This window comes from Bos indicus, chromosome 22, assembly GCF_029378745.1.
Source record: "Bos indicus isolate NIAB-ARS_2022 breed Sahiwal x Tharparkar chromosome 22, NIAB-ARS_B.indTharparkar_mat_pri_1.0, whole genome shotgun sequence".
In the NCBI taxonomy this organism is placed as follows: domain Eukaryota; kingdom Metazoa; phylum Chordata; class Mammalia; order Artiodactyla; family Bovidae; genus Bos; species Bos indicus.
In genome coordinates, this window is record NC_091781.1 from 47,033,536 (window position 1) to 47,054,286 (window position 20,751).

At 45.5% G+C, this 20,751-nt stretch overlaps 2 protein-coding genes across 19 annotated transcripts in view; one reads left to right on the forward strand and one right to left on the reverse strand.

The window, feature by feature from the left end:
* CHDH (choline dehydrogenase) overlaps positions 1-20,751 on the forward strand; it is a 92,211-nt gene that overhangs the window by 60,194 nt on the left and 11,266 nt on the right. For 3 of the 5 annotated variants that reach the window (XM_070776492.1, XM_070776491.1, XM_070776489.1), the window contains 4 exons: positions 7,250-8,008; positions 8,667-8,818; positions 9,766-9,925; positions 10,788-10,922. In XM_070776492.1, the coding sequence (XP_070632593.1) occupies positions 7,306-8,008; positions 8,667-8,818; positions 9,766-9,925; positions 10,788-10,922 (1,150 nt within the window). In that variant the 5' untranslated portion in view covers positions 7,250-7,305. Of the gene's footprint in view, positions 1-5,342; positions 5,403-7,249; positions 8,009-8,666; positions 8,819-9,765; positions 9,926-10,787; positions 10,923-20,751 lie in introns of all 5 variants that reach the window. The other 2 variants (XM_070776490.1, XM_019984674.2) reach the window with 2 other exon arrangements.
* The window catches only part of CACNA1D (calcium voltage-gated channel subunit alpha1 D), a 371,067-nt gene continuing 361,988 nt past the window's right edge, over positions 11,673-20,751 (reverse strand). For all 14 annotated transcript variants that reach the window (XM_070776478.1, XM_070776476.1, XM_070776482.1 and 11 more), the window contains one exon: positions 11,673-12,000. The gene's annotated coding sequence lies outside the window, so the exon portion shown is untranslated. The remainder of the gene's footprint in view (positions 12,001-20,751) is intronic.

Here is a 20,751-nt window from a genome sequence, read left to right on the forward strand (position 1 = left end):
CATGTAAGTTAAATAAGGAGTGTGACAATATACAGCCTTGACGTACTCCTTTCCCAATTTGGAACCAGTCTGTTGTTCCATGTCTGGTTCCAGTTGCTGCTTCTTGACCTGCATACAGGTTTCTCAGGAGGCAGGTGAGCTGGTCTGGTATTTTCCCATCACTTAAAAATGTTCAGCAGTTTGTTGTGATCCACACAGTGCAAGGCTTTAGCATACTCGGTGAAGCAGAAGTCGATGTTTTTTCTGGAATTCTCTTGCTTTTTCTGTGATCCAATAGATGTTGGAATTTGATCTCTGGTTCCTCTATCTTTTCTAAATCCAGCTTGTACGACTGAAAGTTCTCAGTTCTCACTTACTGTTGAGACCTAGTTTGAAGGATTTTGAACATTACCTTGCTAGCATGTGAAATGAGCACAATTATACAGTAGTTTGAACATTCTCTGGTATTGGAATGAAAACTGACTGTTTCCATTTCTGTGGCCACTGCTGAGTTTTCCAAATTTGCTGGCATATTGAGTGCAGCACTTTAACAGCAGCATCTTTTAGGATTTGAAACAGCTCAGCTGGAATTCCAGTACTTTCACTAGCTTTGTTTGTAGTAATGCTTCCTAAGTCCATTTGACTTCACACTCCCCGATATCTGGCTCTAGGTGAGTGACCACACCACCTATGAAAGACCTACTATGTAGTGTCCTTTTTTATCTTTCTTTATGGCCTTTGTTTTAAAGTTTATTTTGTCTGATATGAGTTTTGCAACTCCTGCTTTCTAATCATTTCCATTTGCATGAAATATCTTTTTCTATCCCCTCATTTTCAATCTGTGTGCCATCTGCCCTACGGTGGGTCTCTACAGGTAGCATATTGTAGGCTCTTTTTTTTTTAATCCAGTCTGCCACTCTGTCTTTTTGAATGGAGCATTCAGTCTGTTGACAGTTAAGGTAATTATTGATATATATGTCTAGTCAAGGCTATGGTTTTTCCTGTGGTCATGTATGGATGTGAGAGTTGGACTGTGAAGAAAGTTGAGTGCCAAAGAATTGATGCTTTTGAACTGTGGTGTTGGAGAAGACTCTTGAGAGTCCCTTGGACTGCAGGGTGATCCAACCAGTCCATTCTGAAGGAGATCAGCCCTGGGATTTCTTTGGAAGGAATGATGCTAAAGCTGAAACTCCAGTACTGTGGCCACCTCATGCGAAGAGTTGACTCATTGGAAAAGACTCTGATGCTGGGAGGGATTGGGGGCAGGAGGAGAAGGGGACGACAGAGGATGAGACGGCTGGATGGCATCACTGACTCAATGGACGTGAGTCTGAGTGAACTCCGGGAGTTGGTGATGGACAGGGAGGCCTGGCGTGCTGCGATTCATGGGGTCGCAAAGAGTCGGACACGACTGAGCGACTGATCTGATCTGGTCTGATGTGTTTATTGCTATTTTAAGCTTTGTTTTCCAGTTGATTCTATGTTTCTTTTTTGTTCATTTTTCTTTTTGTGGTTTGATGATTTCCTTTTATTTTATGCTTATGTTCTCTTCTTTTTGGTTTTTGTGACTCTATTGTCTGTTTTGATTTGTGATTACCGTTTTACAAGTATATTAGACTTTTCCTATATCTGCTTACTGTAGACTGATAGTCATAAAAGCTCAGACACATTCTTTAAAAAAGAAAGAATCTGCATTTTCTTACTCTCCTCCTCCACATTTTTTGATTTTGATGTCTTTTTTTACATCTTCATGTTTATCCTTTTGCTGTTCTTTTATCATCACTTTCACAGTTTTCTTTTTTTTTTTTTTATCTGTATACTGACTGATTTACTTTCCAATTGTGATTTCCAGTTTCTTCCTGCTTTTTTTCTATTCAGAGAAGACCTTTCAGTATTTCTTTTCAGATAGGTTTAGGATTACTGTATTCTTTTACTTTTTGCTTGTCTGAGAAATTATTTCTCCTCGTATTCTAAATGATCATCTTTCTTGGTGGAGTATTCTAGGTTGCGGATGTTTTCCTTTCAAGACTTTGAATATATTTTGCCGCTCCCTTCTGGCCTGCAGTGTTTCTGTAGAGAAATCAGCTGATAACCTTATAGGGATCGCCTTGTAATTAACTCTTTGTTTTCCTGTTGCTGCCCTAATAGAATCCTCTCTTTATCTTTGTGTGTGTGCACTCGGTCGCTCCTTTGTGTCCAACTCTCTGGATCCCATGGACTGTTTAGTCCATCAGGCTCCTCTCTCCATGGCATTTTCCAGGCAGGAATACTGGAGTGGGTTGCCATTTCCTGCTGCAGGGATCTCCCCCGCCCATGGACTGAGTCCGCATCTCTCGAGTCTTCTGCAGTGCACGTGGGCTCTTTGCCTTTTTGTTACCACGTGTCTTGGCGTAGGTCTGATTGGGCTCATCTTGTTTGAGACACTTTGTGCTTCCTGTGTCTGAATATCTGTATCCTTCTTTAGGTTTGGGAAATTTTCAGCCGTAATTTATTCACATACATTTTCAATCCCCCTTTCTCCTCCTTCTGGAATCCCTATTATGTGTAGATGGGCACACTTTATGTTATCATACATTGCTTCCTTTTCTTGTTCACTTGATTTTCATTTTGTTTTTTTTTTTCTTCTGATTGGATAATTTCCATTATTCTACCTAACAGGTCACTATTCTTTCTTCTGCATTATTCATTCTGCTGTTCGTTGCCTTTAGCTCAGCTTTCCTCTCAGCAAATGAATTTTCTCATTTTTCTTGGCTCCTCCTTACAGTTTCTAGTTCTTTTTTACAGTCATCTGCACTTCTTTCGATAACTTTCCTTAATTCCTTCAGCATTTTCATTATCTCCTTTTTGAACTCAGTGTTTGTCAGCGAAGAGGTCTGTTTCCTTGTTTATTCCTTCAGGGGGATTCTCTTGGCCCTTTAATGGGAGTGGTTCCTCTGTTTCTTCATTTTGCTTGTATTTCTCTTACTCGGTAAGTCTGGGAGAGACAATCGTCTGCTGCAGTCTTGGACGGCCTTTTATATGCAGGAGAGCCCCTGCATAGCTTGTGTGCATTTATATTTTTTGGCACGAGGATTGTTTTTGCTTTGGACGCTTGCTGTCTCTTTCCTCGGTATGTGCTGACCATTAGCCCCAACAAGGGATGTGCAGCCGCGTCACCCGTGCGCACTCCCAGAGAGGCAGGGGCATCCAGTTGTATGGCCCTCAGTGGCAGCAGTTCATGCCCACCCCTGGAGTCCGAGATGGCAGCGGTGCCCTGTCCCCACTCCTGGAGCTTCTGAAAGCGGCGCCCTGCTCCCTGACAGTGGGGACGTGGAGAAAGAGACTCTTTGGCAGTCCCGGCCCTCTCCTCGTGCTCTTGTTGCTGTTCAGTGGCTCAGTTGTGTCCAACTCTTTGTGACCCCATGGACTGCAGCACCCCAGGTTTCCCTGTCCTTCACCACCCCCCGGAGCTTGTTCGAACTCTTGTCCATCGTGTCTATGATGCCATCCGATCATCTCATCCTCTGTTGTCGCCTTTTCCTCGTGCCTTCAATCTTTCCCAGCATCAGCGTCTTTTCTAATGAAAAGACCACCTTCGCATCAGGTGGCCAGAGTATTGGAGCTTCAGCATCAGTCCTTCCAATGAATGTTCAGGATTGATTTCCATTAGGATTGATTGGTTTAATCTCTTTGCAGTCCAAGGGACTCTTAAGAATCTTCTCCAATACCACAATTCAAAAGCATTAATTCTTTGGTGTTCAGCCTTCTTTATGGTCCAACTCTCACATCCACCTGTGACTACTGGAAAAACCATAGCTTTGACTAGACGGACCTGTGTCGGTAAAGTAATGCCTCTGCTTTTTAATATGGTGTATAGATTTGTCATTGCTTTTCTTCCAAGGGGCAAGCGTCTTTTAATTTCATGCCTGCAGTCACCGTACGCAATGATTTTGGAGCCCAAGAATATAAAGTCTGTCACTGTTTCCATTGATTCCCTATATATTTGCCATGAAGTGATGGGACCAGATGCCATGACCTTTGTGTTTTGAATGTTGAGTTTTAAGCCAGCTTTTTCAAACTCCTCTTTAACCTTCATCAAGAGGCTCTTTAGTTCTTTGCTCTCTGCCATAAGGGTACATATCTGAGGCTATTGATATTCCTCCTGGCAATCTTGATTCCACCTTGAGCTTTATCCAGGTCAGCATTTCTCATGATGTACTCTGCATATAAGTTAAATAAGCAGGGTGACAATATACAGCCTCAGTGTACTCCTTTCCCATTTTTGAACCAGTCCCGCTGTTCCATGTCCAGTTCTTTTGCTTCTTGGCCTGCATACAAGTTTCTCAGGAGGCAGGTCAGGTGGTCTGGTATTCCCATCTTTTTAAGAATTTTTCACAGTTTGCTGTGATCCACACAGTATAAGGCTTTGGCATAGTCAGTGAAGCAGAGTAGATGTTTTTCTGAAATTCTCTTGCTTTATCTATGATCAAATGGCTGTTGGCAATTTGATCTCTAGTTCCTCTGCCTTTTCTAAATCCAGCTTGTACATCTGGAAGTTCTCGGTTCACGTAGCTTGAAGGATTTTGAGCATTACCTTGCTGGCATGTGAAATGAGTGCAGTTGTGTGGTACCATGTATGCCCCCCAGCAATGGTCCCTTGACTCTGGCACGTCGAGGCTTCTTCCCTACCCCCTCAGACTGTCGCCACACAGGCAACCCCAGTCCTTGCTCCAGGTCTGGTCTCTGAAGCCAGAGCCACAGCACCCAGCCCCCACCCACGTCAGAGGACGAATGTCTCAGGCTGGGTAGTGCTGGGTGGTCTCTGCACCGTCTCTGCAGGTCTTTCTCTGCTCTGTCCCTCGCAAGCTGGCTACCACACTCTCCTCTGAGGCCCCGAGGCTCCCTGTCTGTCTAGGCAGATCACTCCACCAGTGAGGCAGAAACGTCGTGTTTCACAGCTCCCTACTGGGGGCCCAGGTTTTGTCCCAATTCCTCTCTTTTCCTGTTTTTCTCTGTTGATCCTACTCAGTTACATGATTTTCTTGCTTTCCCCCCTCCATCTTTATCTGATCCTGGATTGTATGTTTACTATTATTTTTTTAATGCTATGACACTAATGTATTTAACTCAGTGATTTTCAACAGGGTGGTATAAAACATCCAAAAGATCATATCTGAGTTTCATTCTTTTTTTTAACTTTTATCTGGTATTGGGGTATAGCTGATTAATGATGTTGTGACAGTTTCAGGTGAGCAGTGAAGGGACTCAGCCTTACATATACACGCATCCATTCTCCCCCAGACTCCCCTCCCACGGGGTTGTATGTGTTCTGATAAGAAGTTGCAGGCACTCTTAAATTTATTCCTCTGTACATGTTTTTGCAGGGGGCTGGCTCCTTTGATGATCTTCTGGGATTTCAGCAGTTTGACTGTGATATACCTTAGGTGTGTTTCTCATTATATTAATCTTGCTTGGGATGGTCTAAGCGTCTTGAATCTGTGATATTTTTGTCGGGTATTAATCTGGGGGCAGTCTGAGCAGTTATCTCTTCAGATATCTTTTCTCCGCTATGCGCCCTCTGTCCTCCTGCCTGCCCGCCTCTCGCCTTCTGCCTCTGCTGCTCCGCCTCTCCATCCCTCTTCTTTTTCCCTTTACCCTCTCCTCCTCCTCCTCAGACTCCAGTCGTGTATACTTCAGATAGTTTGGTCTCATCCTGTAGCTCTCAGCTGTTCTGTTCTCTCTTTCACTCTTTCTTCTGTTTGTATTTCCACTGGATGAGTTTTACTAACCTGATGTTCAGTTTCACTTGTTTCTCTGCCATTTCCAGTCAAATTGTTTATCTCTGGTAATTTTTTTTATTATTTGTAGCAGTTGTGCCTTTTTTTATTGTCAACTTTTTGCTGAAATTGCCCATCTGTTCAACATGTCCACCTTTTCAACGAAATCTTTCAAAACTTTAAACTTTGTTACTTTGAAGTCTTTGATAGTTCTAACATCTGGATGGGTTACCCCCTGGATCTGGTTCTGTTCACTACTTTTCTCTTTATAATGAGTATACATGACCTTTCTTATACATGCATGACCTTGGGTGTAACAGGATAAGAGGGACTGGAGGGTGAACAGTGTCTGTACCTAGGCAAGGGCATGCCTTTTACTCTGTCAGGTCCTGAGTGTGGAGTGTTGAAGTCAGCCCAGTTGGGAGCTGAGCAGTGGCCGCTTCTGCCTTGTGCTAGCATGAGGCCTGAAACGCTGGAAGGATCTCAGAATTCCTGCTTCAGATTTAGTTTTTAGGCGGCCCTGCTGGTCTCTCTCCTATGCTTGCAGGAATGGAGTTAGGGGTAGGGGATTTGGAATCTTTCCACTCTCTTCTTAGCCTGTTTCCTGCAATAGGCTGCTGGCGACTTGGTGCAGGATTGTAGAAGAGGTGGGGGGAATCTATCAGGGTTTTCTTGAGGTTTTTCGGTTCTCTGATTGCAGCCTCAGTCTTGGGCAGGCCTTGTGTGCCTGAGCTTCATGGCAGTCACGCCTGAGCTTCTCAGAGATCCTGTGTCAGCGCAGGTCCTGATGGATATCGTGGCTCTTCTCCCCGTGTGCATTGAGCATGCTGGAATGGATATGAACACTGTTGGGAAATGACCCTCCAGAAATTACTGACGTTTGTTAAAACTCTGGCACTGGACAGAGTGATCTTTGAAGATTGTGGCTCTGACCCCATCCCCTGCTGCAAACCCTTCTGCACTCTGGTGCCCTCAGGTCAAAGGCTATAAGCTTTATAGTCTCTAGCCTCTCACCTTGACCTTACTTTGGTTATTTATATAAGTCTTGTCTGTCTCCCTGGTCCCAGACCATCAGTTTTGAGGGCAGATATCTTGTTCTCTGGGTATTCCTAGAGAGGGCCACATGGTGCCTGGCAGGTGGTAGGGGCCCAGCAACTTTCTCCGTGTCTTGAATGGATGAGGAGTCAGGGCAAACATGGAAGGCCGTCAAGCCCCTGCTTTCCAGCAGGTAGAGTCCTGCCCCCACTCCAGGTTCATGGACAGATGTCACAGGGAAGCCTTTCTGGAGACTACCGCCTTACACCCCGAAGGTGGGGAGGAGCCTCCTGTGCCCCCGGGCCCTGGGCTTGTCGCTTCAGGCACTGATCCCGCAGGACTGATATTCCTGCTTGTGTTTGCTCCTCCTGGTTCCCCAGGAACGTGCCACCCAGGCCTGCTGCACCCAGTGCCAGGCGGGCACCGATTCTGTACCATGCATGCTGAGTTAAATTTGCAAACCCTTTTTCTACTTTTAGGGCAGTGAATCATCACATTTCCCTTGGTGGAAGTAAGAGAACTTGGGCTTGGAAGCATGTGGTGCATCCTGCGAGGCTGGCGGGGAGGATGCCAGGGCCCATGGGGAGCCCTGGGGGCGCAGGGCCCCCGGGGCCTCCGCGCTCTGGCCAGCAAGCGCCCCCGGAGCCGAGGTGACTACAGCCACGTGGTGGTGGGTGCGGGCTCCGCCGGCTGCGTGCTGGCGGGCCGGCTCACGGAGGACCCCGACCAACATGTGCTGCTGCTGGAGGCCGGGCCCAAGGACGTGTACGCGGGGAGCAAGCGGCTCTGCTGGAAGATCCACATGCCCGCGGCCCTCGTGGCCAACCTGTGCGACGACACGTACAACTGGTGCTACCACACTGAGCCGCAGGCGGGCCTGGACGGCCGCGTGCTGTACTGGCCGCGGGGTCGTGTCTGGGGCGGCTCGTCGTCGCTCAACGCCATGGTCTACGTGCGTGGGCACGCCGAGGACTACGAGCGCTGGCAGCGCCAGGGCGCCGCGGGCTGGGACTACGCGCACTGCCTGCCCTACTTCCGCAGGGCGCAGGCGCACGAGCTGGGCGCCGGCAGGTACCGCGGCGGCGACGGGCCCCTGCGCGTATCCCGGGGCAAGAGCGGCCACCCGCTGCACCGCGCGTTCCTGGAGGCGGCACAGCAGGCCGGCTACCCCCTCACCGAGGACATGAACGGCTTCCAGCAAGAGGGCTTCGGCTGGATGGACATGACTATCCACGAAGGTAGGTGCGAGCCTCCTGATTCCCTGTCTCCCAGATTCCTCCTTTAAAAACGAAAAGCTGTTCTATCACAGCCTCATCCCTCCAGTCCCCGCCCCCCCCCCCCCCCCCCCGCCCCCCTGGGTCAGGGTCAGTGTGGCCAGACTGGGGCTGGTTTGAGGTGGAGAGGATGTGACAGACTGCACTGGTGAGAGCCCACAGGATACCACCCAAAGCCAGTGAGAAGTGACCCGGAGGTGGCGACACCTTGGGCATCCTCTGGTCCCATTTGATGTGGATAATGGAGAGCTCACCAGCCACATAGCCTCCGGTTTCAGAGCCTTACACATGGGCATACCGAGGCACAGAGCGGTGACCAGCCTTGCTGGCAGCAGGGCGGAGGCACAGCCAGGTTGGACCCAGGGCTGTCATTAGCCCTTCCTGGCCTCTGCCATCCTCTCAAGGATGAGGGATATCTCCCCACCTGCACCCAGGGACCCCAGGTCCATGTGGATTTCAGTTGCACAGGGCATCTGGGTCTCAGTCTTCCTTTGAAGACAGAGCTTGCAGTCACGGGAAGAGCAAACTCCCTCTTACTTCTGTCCTTACCTACCTCCTCCTGTATAACAGGTACCCAGGGAGCACACATGGGCTTGACTGATCTCCTTGCTCTGTCCTGCAGGCAAGCGCTGGAGCACAGCCTGCGCGTACCTGCACCCAGCACTGAGCCGCCCCAACCTCACAGCTGAGACCCAGACATTTGTGAGAAGGGTTCTGTTTGAAGGCACCCGTGCAGTGGGTGTGGAGTACCTCAAAAACGGCGAGAGCCACAGGGTGAGTGAATTACCACCAGGCCTGAGCAGCTCACTCAGCCAGGAGGGAGTGGGCAGTGACCCCGAGGTCACAGTCAGTGTGGGTGGGCAGGAGTCATGTTCTTGTCTCTGTCAACATGGTGATAAGGAGCGAGCGGCTGGTAGCAATAGCCTGAAAGACCGTCCCCAGGCCTGGCGGGAAGCAGTGGCCTGGAGAAGGGAGGGAGCCCCAGTCTGGCCACCGGCCGGTGATGTTCTGGCGTGAGCACCCTCCTGAACCTCAGTATGCTACTGCCTTCCACACTTGTCCAGAAATTGATAGGTTTATGTTAGAGGCTTTAAAAACCATATTGGGCTTCCCTGGTGGCTCAGATGGTAAAGAACCTGCCTGCAATGCAGGAGACCTGGGTTCGATCCCTGGGTCAGGAAGATCCCCTAGAGTAGGAAAAGGCAACCCACTCCAGTATTCTTGGCCTGGAAATCCCGTGGACAGAGGAGCCTGGCGGGCTACAGTCCATGAGGTCACAAAGAGTCGGACATGACTGAGCAACTTTCAGCTCAGGTAAAAACCGTATCTGTGATCACACTCCGTATCTCTGCACTGTGCAGTTTTCCACTTAGCAGTGTGTAAGGACTGTCCTGCATCCCATGTGGAGATCTGGCTCACCGCTTTATTTTAAACTGCTCGTTTGGGTGCTTGCTTCCTTTATCTCATTCAAGCACTACAGTCCTTATTTTAGGATCATTACTTTCTGGCTGTGGCAGAAAATGTCAGAATATTTATGCTCACACCCACCCTGCACCCGGTACCTGTACCTACCCTTCCCCTAGTGGCGCCCTGAGCATCCGCTTCCGCCCCCTGGGGCTTGAGTAGGCTCCCTAAGTGGTCACGCCAAGGCCATGTTCTCGGGTGCTGACGGGCTCTCCTGGAAAGGAAGCATGACCTGCGTGGCCCCCTGCCTCTTCCAGGCTTATGCCAGCAAGGAGGTGATTCTGAGTGGAGGTGCCATCAACTCTCCGCAGCTGCTCATGCTGTCAGGTGTGGGCCATGCAGACGACCTCAGGAAACTGGGCATCCCGGTGGTGTGCCACCTTCCTGGTGAGCCCCCTTCCCCACTGCGCCCCAGAGGTATCTCTGCTAAATCAAACTGCTTATTATATTTTCTTAGCACGGAGTGGGGAGGGGACAGGAGTCAGGGCTCCTCAGAGCTGTCACTGTCTTCCCAGGAGCCTGAAGCCCCCCATTCTCACTGGAACATCCCCACAGGGAAACCTCAAGTCTCCGTGTTGTCTTCCTCCCGTCCCCGGCCATCCCGCCCCTCTCAGCAGCGAAGCCCCTCTAGCAGGGAGCATCTGCCGGAAAAGCCCACGGGGCCAGGCTCAGGCGGGCCAGCAGGGCGGCCCTTTGGGGAGAGGGTCCAGGCCTTTGTGTTTTCCATCCTCAAGACTCACCAGTCATCCTGACATGCTTCTCGGGTTAAGATGGTTCTCCCAGGCCTAATATTTCTTCCATTTCTGATGCTTTGGGGGGCCTGGCCCAGTCCCTCTTGCCCTGTCTTACAAGCTCCCAGAGGGCTGGAGGCTTTATTGTAAGAGGCCTGTGAAGTGCTGGTCCATGGCAGTGAACTGCCCAGTGTCCCCTTGAGCTTGGATGGGCTCAGCATGACGCTTCCCTCCTTCCCCAGCCAGGGGCAGCTCACTGAGCAGTGCTGGCTCCAGGCCTGCGGGGAGGACTGCTTAGCAGGAAGGCACCTATGTGGTTACAGGTGGTGCCCGGGGAGTGAGGGGCAGGGGCAGGCAGCTCTGGCCAGCATCCAAAAGGGCCAGATGTGGCTGGGAGTGTGAGAACGGGGTTACTGGGAGTGAGCAGGAGCTGGCCTGGCAGATAAGTGGATGAAGGAACAGAGTTTTCAAAACCAGGGGGATGTTGAGAGGCCAGCCAAGCAAGCCCCTTTGGGAGACGTATTCCTAACCATTCCCTCTGGTTTCAGGAGTTGGCCAGAACCTCCAAGACCACCTAGAGATATATATCCAGCAGGCATGCACCCGCCCCATCACCCTCCACTCTGCACAGAAGCCCCTGAAGAAGGCCTGGATTGGCCTGGAGTGGCTCTGGAAGTTCACAGGTGGGTGTGCTCATCCATGACTGTGGGGGAGACGGTCTGTGGACAGCACAGCCTCCCTCTTGAGGTGCCTAGCACAAACTGTGGCTCCAGGTTTCTGGTTCAAAGCGGAACTGTGCCATTCATGTCAGCTGTGAGCCTCAGTTTTCCCATCCGCAAAACGGGGATACACAGTTCCTGCATGGAAGGCTGGTTTGAGGACCACACACCACACACAGGACTTGCCTGAGGTGAGTCTCTGCAAGGGCTGGCGCTGCTCCTCCTGACGAATGGACGGGGATGGATTTATCCTGGACCCGGTCGGGGCCCAGGGGCCCGGAGAAAGGGCAGTTGATGCTGGGCCACAGAATCAGCTTCCATCTCTCGGCATTTTCCATTTGGTTTCTAGCTGAAATCTTACTCATTCACTCAGCACGCAGTCCTCACCCCCTCTGTTTTGAGCTACATGGTGAGAAGTGCTAATAAGGGAGGTGTTCTTAGGGAGGTTATGCTCTAGTGGAGACAATGGATGGAAACTAAGTAACAGGCTCAGCTGTAAGTACAGTGAAGGAACAATCAGGGTGTTAAACTAGAGATCGGTGGCGTGGGGCCTGCTAGGCAGGAAGAATACATGCAGAGGCCCTGGGGGCAGGCGTTTGGTGTCTGAAGAACAAATCTTTGGCCAGGAGACTGCAGCGCTGTGAGGTGTGGCAGGGCCTGCCAAGGCCCCAGGGCGGGCGCTCAGAAATGAGTTGTCTGAGGGGACAAACAGGCTGACACAGCTAAAGACTTTATTGGGAAGGGGGCCCTGGGTTGAAGAGCAGCCAGGGAAGGGAACCCACGAGAACTGTTCTGCTACATGGCTCACGGTCTCAGGTTTCAAGGTGAGGAGTTAGTTTCTGCCTCTGGCTGGTCGTCTTGCTTGGCTGATAATCTGCCTCGTGGTTCTTCCTGGTGACGTGCACATCTCCCAGCCAGAGTGGACTCCAGAATGGAAGGTTCGGGGAGGTTGATCGTTTCCTCCCTCTTTCGGCCCCTCCCACATTCTCTCAAGAGGTATGTTAACTCTGCTGTTGAGACTTCTCATTTTATGTGAATGCCCCTGAAATTATGAAAATTACTGATATTACTGCTGTTATTATTTGACGTTCTGTATGCATCTGAGTTGTCAGAATGTCGTCATGGTATTGGGTAGACCTAGGAAATGTTGTGGGAAGAAGGTTATATTTACCCCTACAAATATCATTACAAAGTAGAGTTTTGCTTCATATTGAGTGTATATCCTGAGAACAGTGAGACTCAAAATATACAAAATCTCCCATAATACCAAATAACTGCTGCTACAGAGAATATATAGTGGAATGTACAACTACGTAATATGTATCGTGAAGGACAGTGTGTAGTGATGAGTTAGCTAGGATAATACCTGTTAATCCACCTATTGTAAAAAGAAAAATTAAGCCTAGGGCTCATTACTATTGCAGGAGATCATTTGATATTACCTCCATGAAGGGTTGCTAGTCATCTACATACTTTTACTCCTGTGGGAACAGCAATAATTATAGTGGCTGATGTAAAATATACTTGTGTGTCAACATCTATACTGCTGGAACATATGGTGAGCTCCTACAATGACTCCTAAGAATCCAATCGATATTATGGCTCATGCTATTCCCATATACCAAAGGCTCTTCTTTCCTGAATAATACAATATGCGGGATTATTCCAAATGCAGGTAAAATCAGAATATAGACTTAAAGGTGTCTGAAGAATCAGAATAGGTGTTGATATAAGACTGGATCACCCCCTCCTGCCTAGTGAAAAAAAAATTGTGTTTAGGGTTTGGTCTGTTAATAGCATGGTAATCGCAGCTGTTAATACAAGTAATGCTAATAGCAGCAATGAGATGGTTGGATAGCATCACCAACTCAATGGACATGAGTTTGAGCAAACTCCGGGACATAGTGAAGGACAGGGAAGCCTGGTACACTGCAGTTGATGGGATTGCCAAGAGTCGGACACAACTTAGTGACTGAACAATAACCATAGCAACAATATAGCTACAAATTAAAACTGGTCACACAAAATAATGGTGGAATATAGTGGGTGGTTTTATAATGGTAGTAAAATTACAAGTACCTAAAATTGCCTGGAAAATCCCATGGATGGAGGAACCTGGTAGGCTGCAGTCCATGGGGTCGCTAAGAGTCGGACACGACTGAGCGACTTCACTTTCACTTTTCACTTTCATGCATTGGAGAAGGAAATGGCAACCCACTCCAGTGTTCTTGCCTGGAGAGTCCCAGGGACGGGGAGGGGCCTGGTGGGCTGCCATCTATGGGGTCACACAGAGTCAGACACGACTGAAGTGACTTAGCATAGCAAAATTGAGGAAATACCCGCTAGATGTAGGGACAAGATGGTAGGTCTACTGAAGCTCCAGTGTGAGCCGTTTCAAGCTAAGGGTGGATGTACAGTTGAGCCTGTACCAGCATCGGCTTCAATTATTGATGATGATGCAAGCAGAAGTCGGAAGGAGGGTGGAAGTAATCGGAAGCTTACGTTATCTACACAGGGAATGGCTGTGTCAGGTGCCCCGATCGTTAGTGGCACTAGTCAGTTCCCAAAGCCTCCAATTACAATACACGTAACTATAAAGAAAATTATTACAAATGTCTGCGCTGTTAAAACTGCATTGTAAATCTGATCCTCTCCAAGCAGTGTTCCAGGTTGGACTAATTCAGCACAAATTAACAAGTCCCAAGCACCAAACAGTAAGTATAACTTACCAGTATTTTTATGGCCAATTAAGAATAGTCAGTGGTTTATGAATACAAGATAAAATGGCTAAGTAAGCATTAGACTGTATATCTAAAGATGGGCTGGAGTCCTCTTTTTGCCTAGCCCTGTGGTCAGTTTTGCTTACCGAATTGCAGAATCAAAGAGTACAGCTTCAATTCTGTCGGGGCTTCTCCTGCCCACGCCCCTTTTTTTCCTTTCCTGGCAGCAGGAGAAATGGGGAGAAGTGGACTGCAGCCAGTTGACTAGGCTATTTACTTGTTAACTGAAAGTTTTGTGGGAAATGTAATCCCACCAATCCAGTGAGGATTTAGCTGAATTAAAGTGTTTGGTTTGCATTCAACTGATGCAGGAGAGAGTCCTGCAGTCTTCATTGAGCAGGAATTAAGTAAATTATACTTGCTTAGGGGCTTTGAAGGCTCTTGGCTTGTATAACTTCAATTCCTAGTCCATTACTGAAGGGATTGGTGTAAGAGGTAAGATTATTGTGGATAATATGATTACTGTTGGTAGGACAGTTGTTATATAAAATCAAGTTGTCATTTTATTTTTATATTATTTCTGGAGGGAAATATAGTTAGTGCTTCAGAATATGTGAGTTGTGTGTAGGAGCACAGGTTGAATAACTGCGACAGCTGTTAGTATGGGTAAAATAATACTGTTGTTTTCTTGTTATTTCTTGAATGATTATTCATTTTGGCATAAATCCTGATAGTGTGGAAGACTTATTGATAATGGTGTGATGAGAATGGAGGTTGTAATAATGGGTATTTTATGTGTGTGATAGTGTGGTGGTGACTGAGCTGTAAATGAATAGTATGAATATAGTAAGTGTTATTATAAAGTATAGGTTTAGGATTGTTATAGTTGGGTTATGCAGTATAATGGGTCTTACCCTACGTGAGCAATCGATGAGTAAGCTGTAATTCTTTATAGTTGGGTTTGGTTTCGTCCGCCTCATCCTCCAATTACAATACATGGTATAGATATGGATAGTACTGGGTTAGGGCTGATACATGGTGAGGTTTGGAGTAATACTGACAAGATGCAAGTTTTTGTCATGCTAATAAAATTAAGCCTGCTGTTCCTGAGACTCCTTATGCAACTTCAGGTACTCAGAGGTGGAATGGAGATAGTCTTAGTTTTTGTTTCCCTATTTGCAGCTTTCTTTATAGGTAACCGACACATAAGGTCTAAGTTTAAGGTGTACGACATGATATACATATACACTAGAAAATGCTTATCACCATGAGGTTAGTTAACACGTCACCGAATTACCTTTTGTGTGTGCTTGTGTGTGTGCGCGTGCATTGAGAGCGATATACACATACACTAGAAAATGCTTATCACCATGAGGTTAGTTGACACGTCACCGAATTACCTTTTGCGTGTGCTTATGTGTGCGCGTGCATGCATTGAGAGCGATATACATATACACTAGAAAATGCTTATCACCATGAGGTTAGTTAACACGTCACTGAATTATCTTTTGCGTGTGCTTGTGTGTGTGCGCGTGCATGCACTGAGAGCACTTAAGGTGTACTCTGTTAGTAACTGTTAGTGACAGCGTTGTCACCTGTAGTCACCCCGCCGTATGTTACATCCCCAGAACGTACTCATCTTAAACTGCAAGTTTGTAGTCTTTGACCAGCATCTCCTCAAAGTCTCTCACCCTGTAGCTGCTGGCAACCACCATTCTACTGTTTCTGTGAGTAGCTTTCTTAGATGCCATACAGGTGTGATACACAGTACTTGTCTTTCTCTGATTTCTGTCGCTTATGACAGTGCCCCCAAGATGCATCCACACTGTCACAAGTGGCAGGACCCTTTCTCGTGACGGAGTGCCACTTCACTGGATATGTACGCACCGCAGTTTCTCTCCATCACTCCACCAATGGGCATTTCGGTGGTTTATCTTTCCTGGGCTCCTGTGAGTGGTGCGGCAGTGAACACAGGCGTGCAGTACCCCTCTGAGATCCCACTGTCATCTTTTTCAGATGCAGACCCAGAAGTGGGGTTGCTGGGTCATACATAGGGAAGTTCTCTTTGTAACTGAGGAACCTCCGCACTGTTTTCCATAGTGGCCGTATCAGTTTACAGTCTTGTCAGCAGTGCGAGAGGGTTCCCTTTGCTGTGCACCCTCACCACTACTTACCGCTTGTCTTTTTGATGACAGCCGTTCTAACCTGTGTGAAATGGTTCAGCAGTGCTTTTTTCACTAATATACATCCCTCTTTAAAAAAAAATAAACTTTCCCTTTTCTGTTGGAGTACAGCCACAGCCAATTAACAATGCTGTGACAGTTTCGGGTGAACAGCACAAGGACTCAGCCACACACACACAGGCATCCACTCTCCCCCAAACTCTTCTCCCATCCAGGCTGCCCCGTAACACTGAGCAGAGTCCCAGGTGCTACACAGTAGGTTCTTGTTGTAGGTTAGCCATTTTAAATATAGCAGAGTGTACATGTCAATCCCAAACTCCCCAAGAGATAGTCCTAGTTTTATGGTTAGAGCTGTTGTTTTCACTGTTGGAGTGAAGATTCTTACAACAGTTCACTAATCACAGTAAAACAGGTTAGTGATAATGGCTATTGTAAGAAATATTGATGTAGTAGTGACTTGGGTTAGAAAACATTTAGTGGATGCTTCTATAGCTCGTGGCTTTGTTTTTTTTATTATAGTGGGAATAATGGCTAGTATATTTACTTCAAAGTCAATTCAGGTAAGTAGTCAGTGGGAGCTAGTTATTACAGCTATGCTTCCTGAGATAATGGTTGTTAGGATAATGATAAAGATGATGGGATTTTATTAGTACAGGAAGGATATAAACCAACATTTTCAGGGTATGGGTGGGCCTGGTAGCTCACCTTACTATAGAATATAGTGTAATGTGGTAACACAGAATTTTCAATTTTTAAGGGTAAGTTCAATTCCTATGATTCTAGAAATAAGATGGTTTAAACCTCCATTATGTACTCTATCATACATATACTGTATACTTTTCAGACATACATCTTACGTTTGTGATGCTTGATGTTATTATAATAGGTACTGAGACGTATCCTGTGCATAGGGCTAGCGTTGACAGTAGGAAGTTTTTCCAGAGTAAATGGATTAGTTGATCATATTGGAATCGAGGGCAGGATGCTTGAATTCATAGGAAAGCAACTGTTAGTAATAAAGTGTTTTGGTAATAAAGTTGGTTGTGTACAATTCTGATAAGTGGGGGTTATGGAACAATCCCAGAAATAGGATTGTTGAGAAAATATTTCATATTGTTGATGATACCTCATGCGAAGAGTTGACTCATTGGAAAAGACTCTGATGCTGGGAAAGACTGAAGGCAGGAGGAGAAGGGGACGATAGAGGATGAGGTGGCTGGATGGCATCACTGACTCGATGGACGTGAGTGTGGGTGAACTCCGGGCGTTGGTGATGGACAGGGAAGTCTGGCGTGCTGCGATTCATGGGGTCGCAAAGAGTCAGACACGACTGAGCGACTGAACTGAACTGAATGTTGGTGTATTTTGCTAAGAAAAATGTGGCAAATGGGCCTGCTGCATATTCTACATTGAAGCCTGAAAGAAGTTCAGATTTTCTATTAAGTCAAATGAGGCTTGATTAGTTTCTATAAGAATAGAAAGAAATCATATTACAGTTAAGAGTCATGATGGGAAATTTTTTCGTAGATACTTTTGTGTGGTGATGAAAGTTGAGAGAGGGTAAAAAGACTCATGTCTTAAGAGGACTGATACAAGAATAATTGCTAGTGTTATTTCTTATGAAATTGTGCTACCACTCATAGGGCGTCTCCAATTAATGCATGTTTAGAGTTGGAACCCCATCAGATCATAAAATGGAGCATACAGCATACAGCTAGGCTTGGTATTGTTAATTGCAAACATAAATAATACTGCTAGATACATACTAATAAGGGGGTAAGGTATGGGTTGGGGAATTCTTATGGTTAGGACTAGGATTGGTGCAGTGTTAAATGTGGAAATTCAGGATGTAGCTGGTTGTTGCGGTTCTTTAGTAAATAATTTGCACCAGCAGAGGCCTGTAATAGGCCACCTGGTCCTACAATATTTGGCCCTTTTTGAAGTTACATATAACCTGAAAATTTTTCATCCATTTAATGTTAGGAATGTTACAGGTAGAGGAGTGAGGATAATAAGTATTAAGATACTAATTATAAACATTTTGTTAGAGGATTTGAACTTCTAGTTATAAAAGTTTAAATTTTATGCAATTAAGCCCTGTCACCTTAACAAACCCTGGTTTCAGGTAGTATTTTTTATGTATTAATTAAATTAGGATTATACATTAATTGGTTTTAAGGTGCTTTTTAAAGTGGGCCTTTATTTCTCTGTGCTTTCATACTTGAATAAATATATACAGGATAGATACCAACCTGGATTACTCCTGAACTCAGATCACTTAGGACTTTTTACCTTTTATAGCCCTTACACCTTTGGAGTGTCCTGAGCCAGTTTCAAGGTTGTAAACCCTGATGTTGGTATGAACTCTAGAACAGGACTGTGCTAGAGTCCTGTTATCCCTAGGGTAACGTGTTCCATTGATCAATTTTTTTAATCAGTAAGTGATAATGTTTTGACTGGTAAGTCTAGACTGTCATTGCTCAGAAGATTTTTTTTGTTTTCTGAGGTCACTCTAATCAAAATTATCAACCCATATAAAATTTTGTTATCCCTTGGTGGTTTAATTAGGTTTTGGGGGGTTAATTAATTAAGTTCCACAGGATCTTATTCTGTTATTCCTGCCTCCTCATGGGAAGGTCAGTTTCACTAAGAGACAGTAAAACCCCCAAGTGGCCGTTCATTCAAGTTCTTATGTAGAAAACAATGATTATACTACCTTTGCATGGCCAGGAAACTGTGGTGGTTAACAGCTGTCACTGGGCAGGCAGTGCCTCTAATACTAGTTAGGCTAGAGGTGATGTTTTTGCTAAACAGGCGGAGTTTGTGTTTGCTGAGTTCCTTTGACTTTTTAAAAACCTTTCCTTGAGTGCATGCCTGTAGATTAACAGTGTGTTAGTAAATAATTTAGCCCAAATCAGTGGCTCAGATGGTAAAGGGTCTGCCTGCAATGTGGGAGACCCAGGTTTGATCCCTGAGTTGGGAAGATCCCCTGGAAAAGGGAATGGGAATCCACTGTAGTATTCTCACCCAGAGAATCCTATGGATAGAAGAGCCTTGCAGGCCCCAGTCCATGGGGTCGGAAAGAGTCGGACACGACTAAGCGACTAACACACACATACCATGAATAATTTAATGTTGAGTTATATTTATATACTGTTAATTATTGTATTTTATTAGTTACTGATGTAAACGTATGCAAGGAAAAATACTTCTTGTTACTCATATTATTACCTCTGTTGGCCAATAGATGAGTCCAGTATGAATCTAGGAGTTGATTTGCTTGTTACTGGCATTAATATTAAGGTAAAGTTGTTATTGAGCTTGAATGCTTTCTTAATTGGTAGCTGATTTTAAGCCAACTGTGGTGTTGTCTTTACTGTATCCATTTCTAAAAAGCTGTACCTTTTTAGATTAACATTTAAAAATACATTAACATTTCTATTTTTTTTTTTTTGGTAATTTTTACAGTTGAACTGAGATTCTTTTCCTAGACAACCAGCTATCAGTAAGCTTGTTAGGCTTGTCACCTCTACTTACACATCTCCTCTCGATGTTGCTACATAGATGAGTTTGTTCTAATAAACTGTTAATAAGTAGCTCCTCTGGTTTCAGGATATTTAACTTCTCTTTGTTAAATGTTTGCTAGTTAAATCATTACGCAAAGGTACAAAGGGTAAACTTCACTTTTTGTTCCTGTAAAGCTTCTTTCATCCTTCCCTTATGGTGCTTTCTCTATAGCACTAGAGGACATTTTAAATTTCTATCCCCCATATTTTAAATAAAACATTCCTTCAACATTTAGTCTCCTTATATTAGTAGATATGGAGAAGGGGTGTTGGGCTAGATTTAGTTCAACATAGTAATAAATTATGAAATCTCCTAGGTATAAACTAGGTGCTTTGTTTGAGCTATGCTTTGATTTATCTAAGCACACTTTCCAGTAAGCTTCCCTTGTTACGACTTGTCTCCTCTCTTGTTATCAGTATTTGCTAACAGCTTATAGGAAGTTCTTACAACACTTAGGGAGAGTGATGGGCGGTATGTTCATGCTTCATGGCCTTATTCAGTTAAGTATTCTCTTCTTAATTTACTACTAAATTCTTTGGTTTTTAACTTTTCATAAAAACTTTTTTGTGTAATGGAGAAATAGAAAATGTAGCTCATATCTTCCCACCCCGTAGGTTACATCTTGTTCTAACATTTTTATGTACGATAATTAGGCTTAATTTTATTCCTTTTTAGGGTTTGCTGAAGAGGGTAGTATATAGGCCTAATTAGCAAGGGTTGCTGAGGTTTATCATTTATAGAACAGGCTCCTCTAGAGGACCGGCAAGTCCTCTGAGTTTTAAGCTGTTGCTAGTAGTACTCTAGTGAATAATTTCATCTTGTAATTATTCAAGTTTAGAACTAAGCATAGAGTATCTAGTCCCATTGTGTAGTCAGGAAATACTAAAGTCACCTTTATAGTCTGTTTTTATTTTAGTTATGACTTCTTATGGCTTAGTTAAAATTTAACTTTATTTTATATCACTGTTAATTTGAGGTAACTATATGACTGAAGTGGCCAGCATGGAATTTACCAACCCTACTTAATATAACTTAGTTGTACTTTCGTTTATGGCTTACTCTGTATCATTGCTGTTTCCTGTGGGGGTGTGGTTAAGCAAGTCTAAGTTATGTGCTACTAATATTGTGCTTAATACCTGCTCCCTTTAATCTTGGTGATTTAGATTCTTACTGGGGCACAGATGCTTGCATGTATAATTTTATTAAAAGTTAAGAGAAAGTCTGGAAGCAAACCTATGTGTTCATGGAGTTGGCAAATTCATCTGGGCATTTTCAATGCCTTGCTTTAGATTTTAAGCTACATTAACAAGCTGTTTTTACATA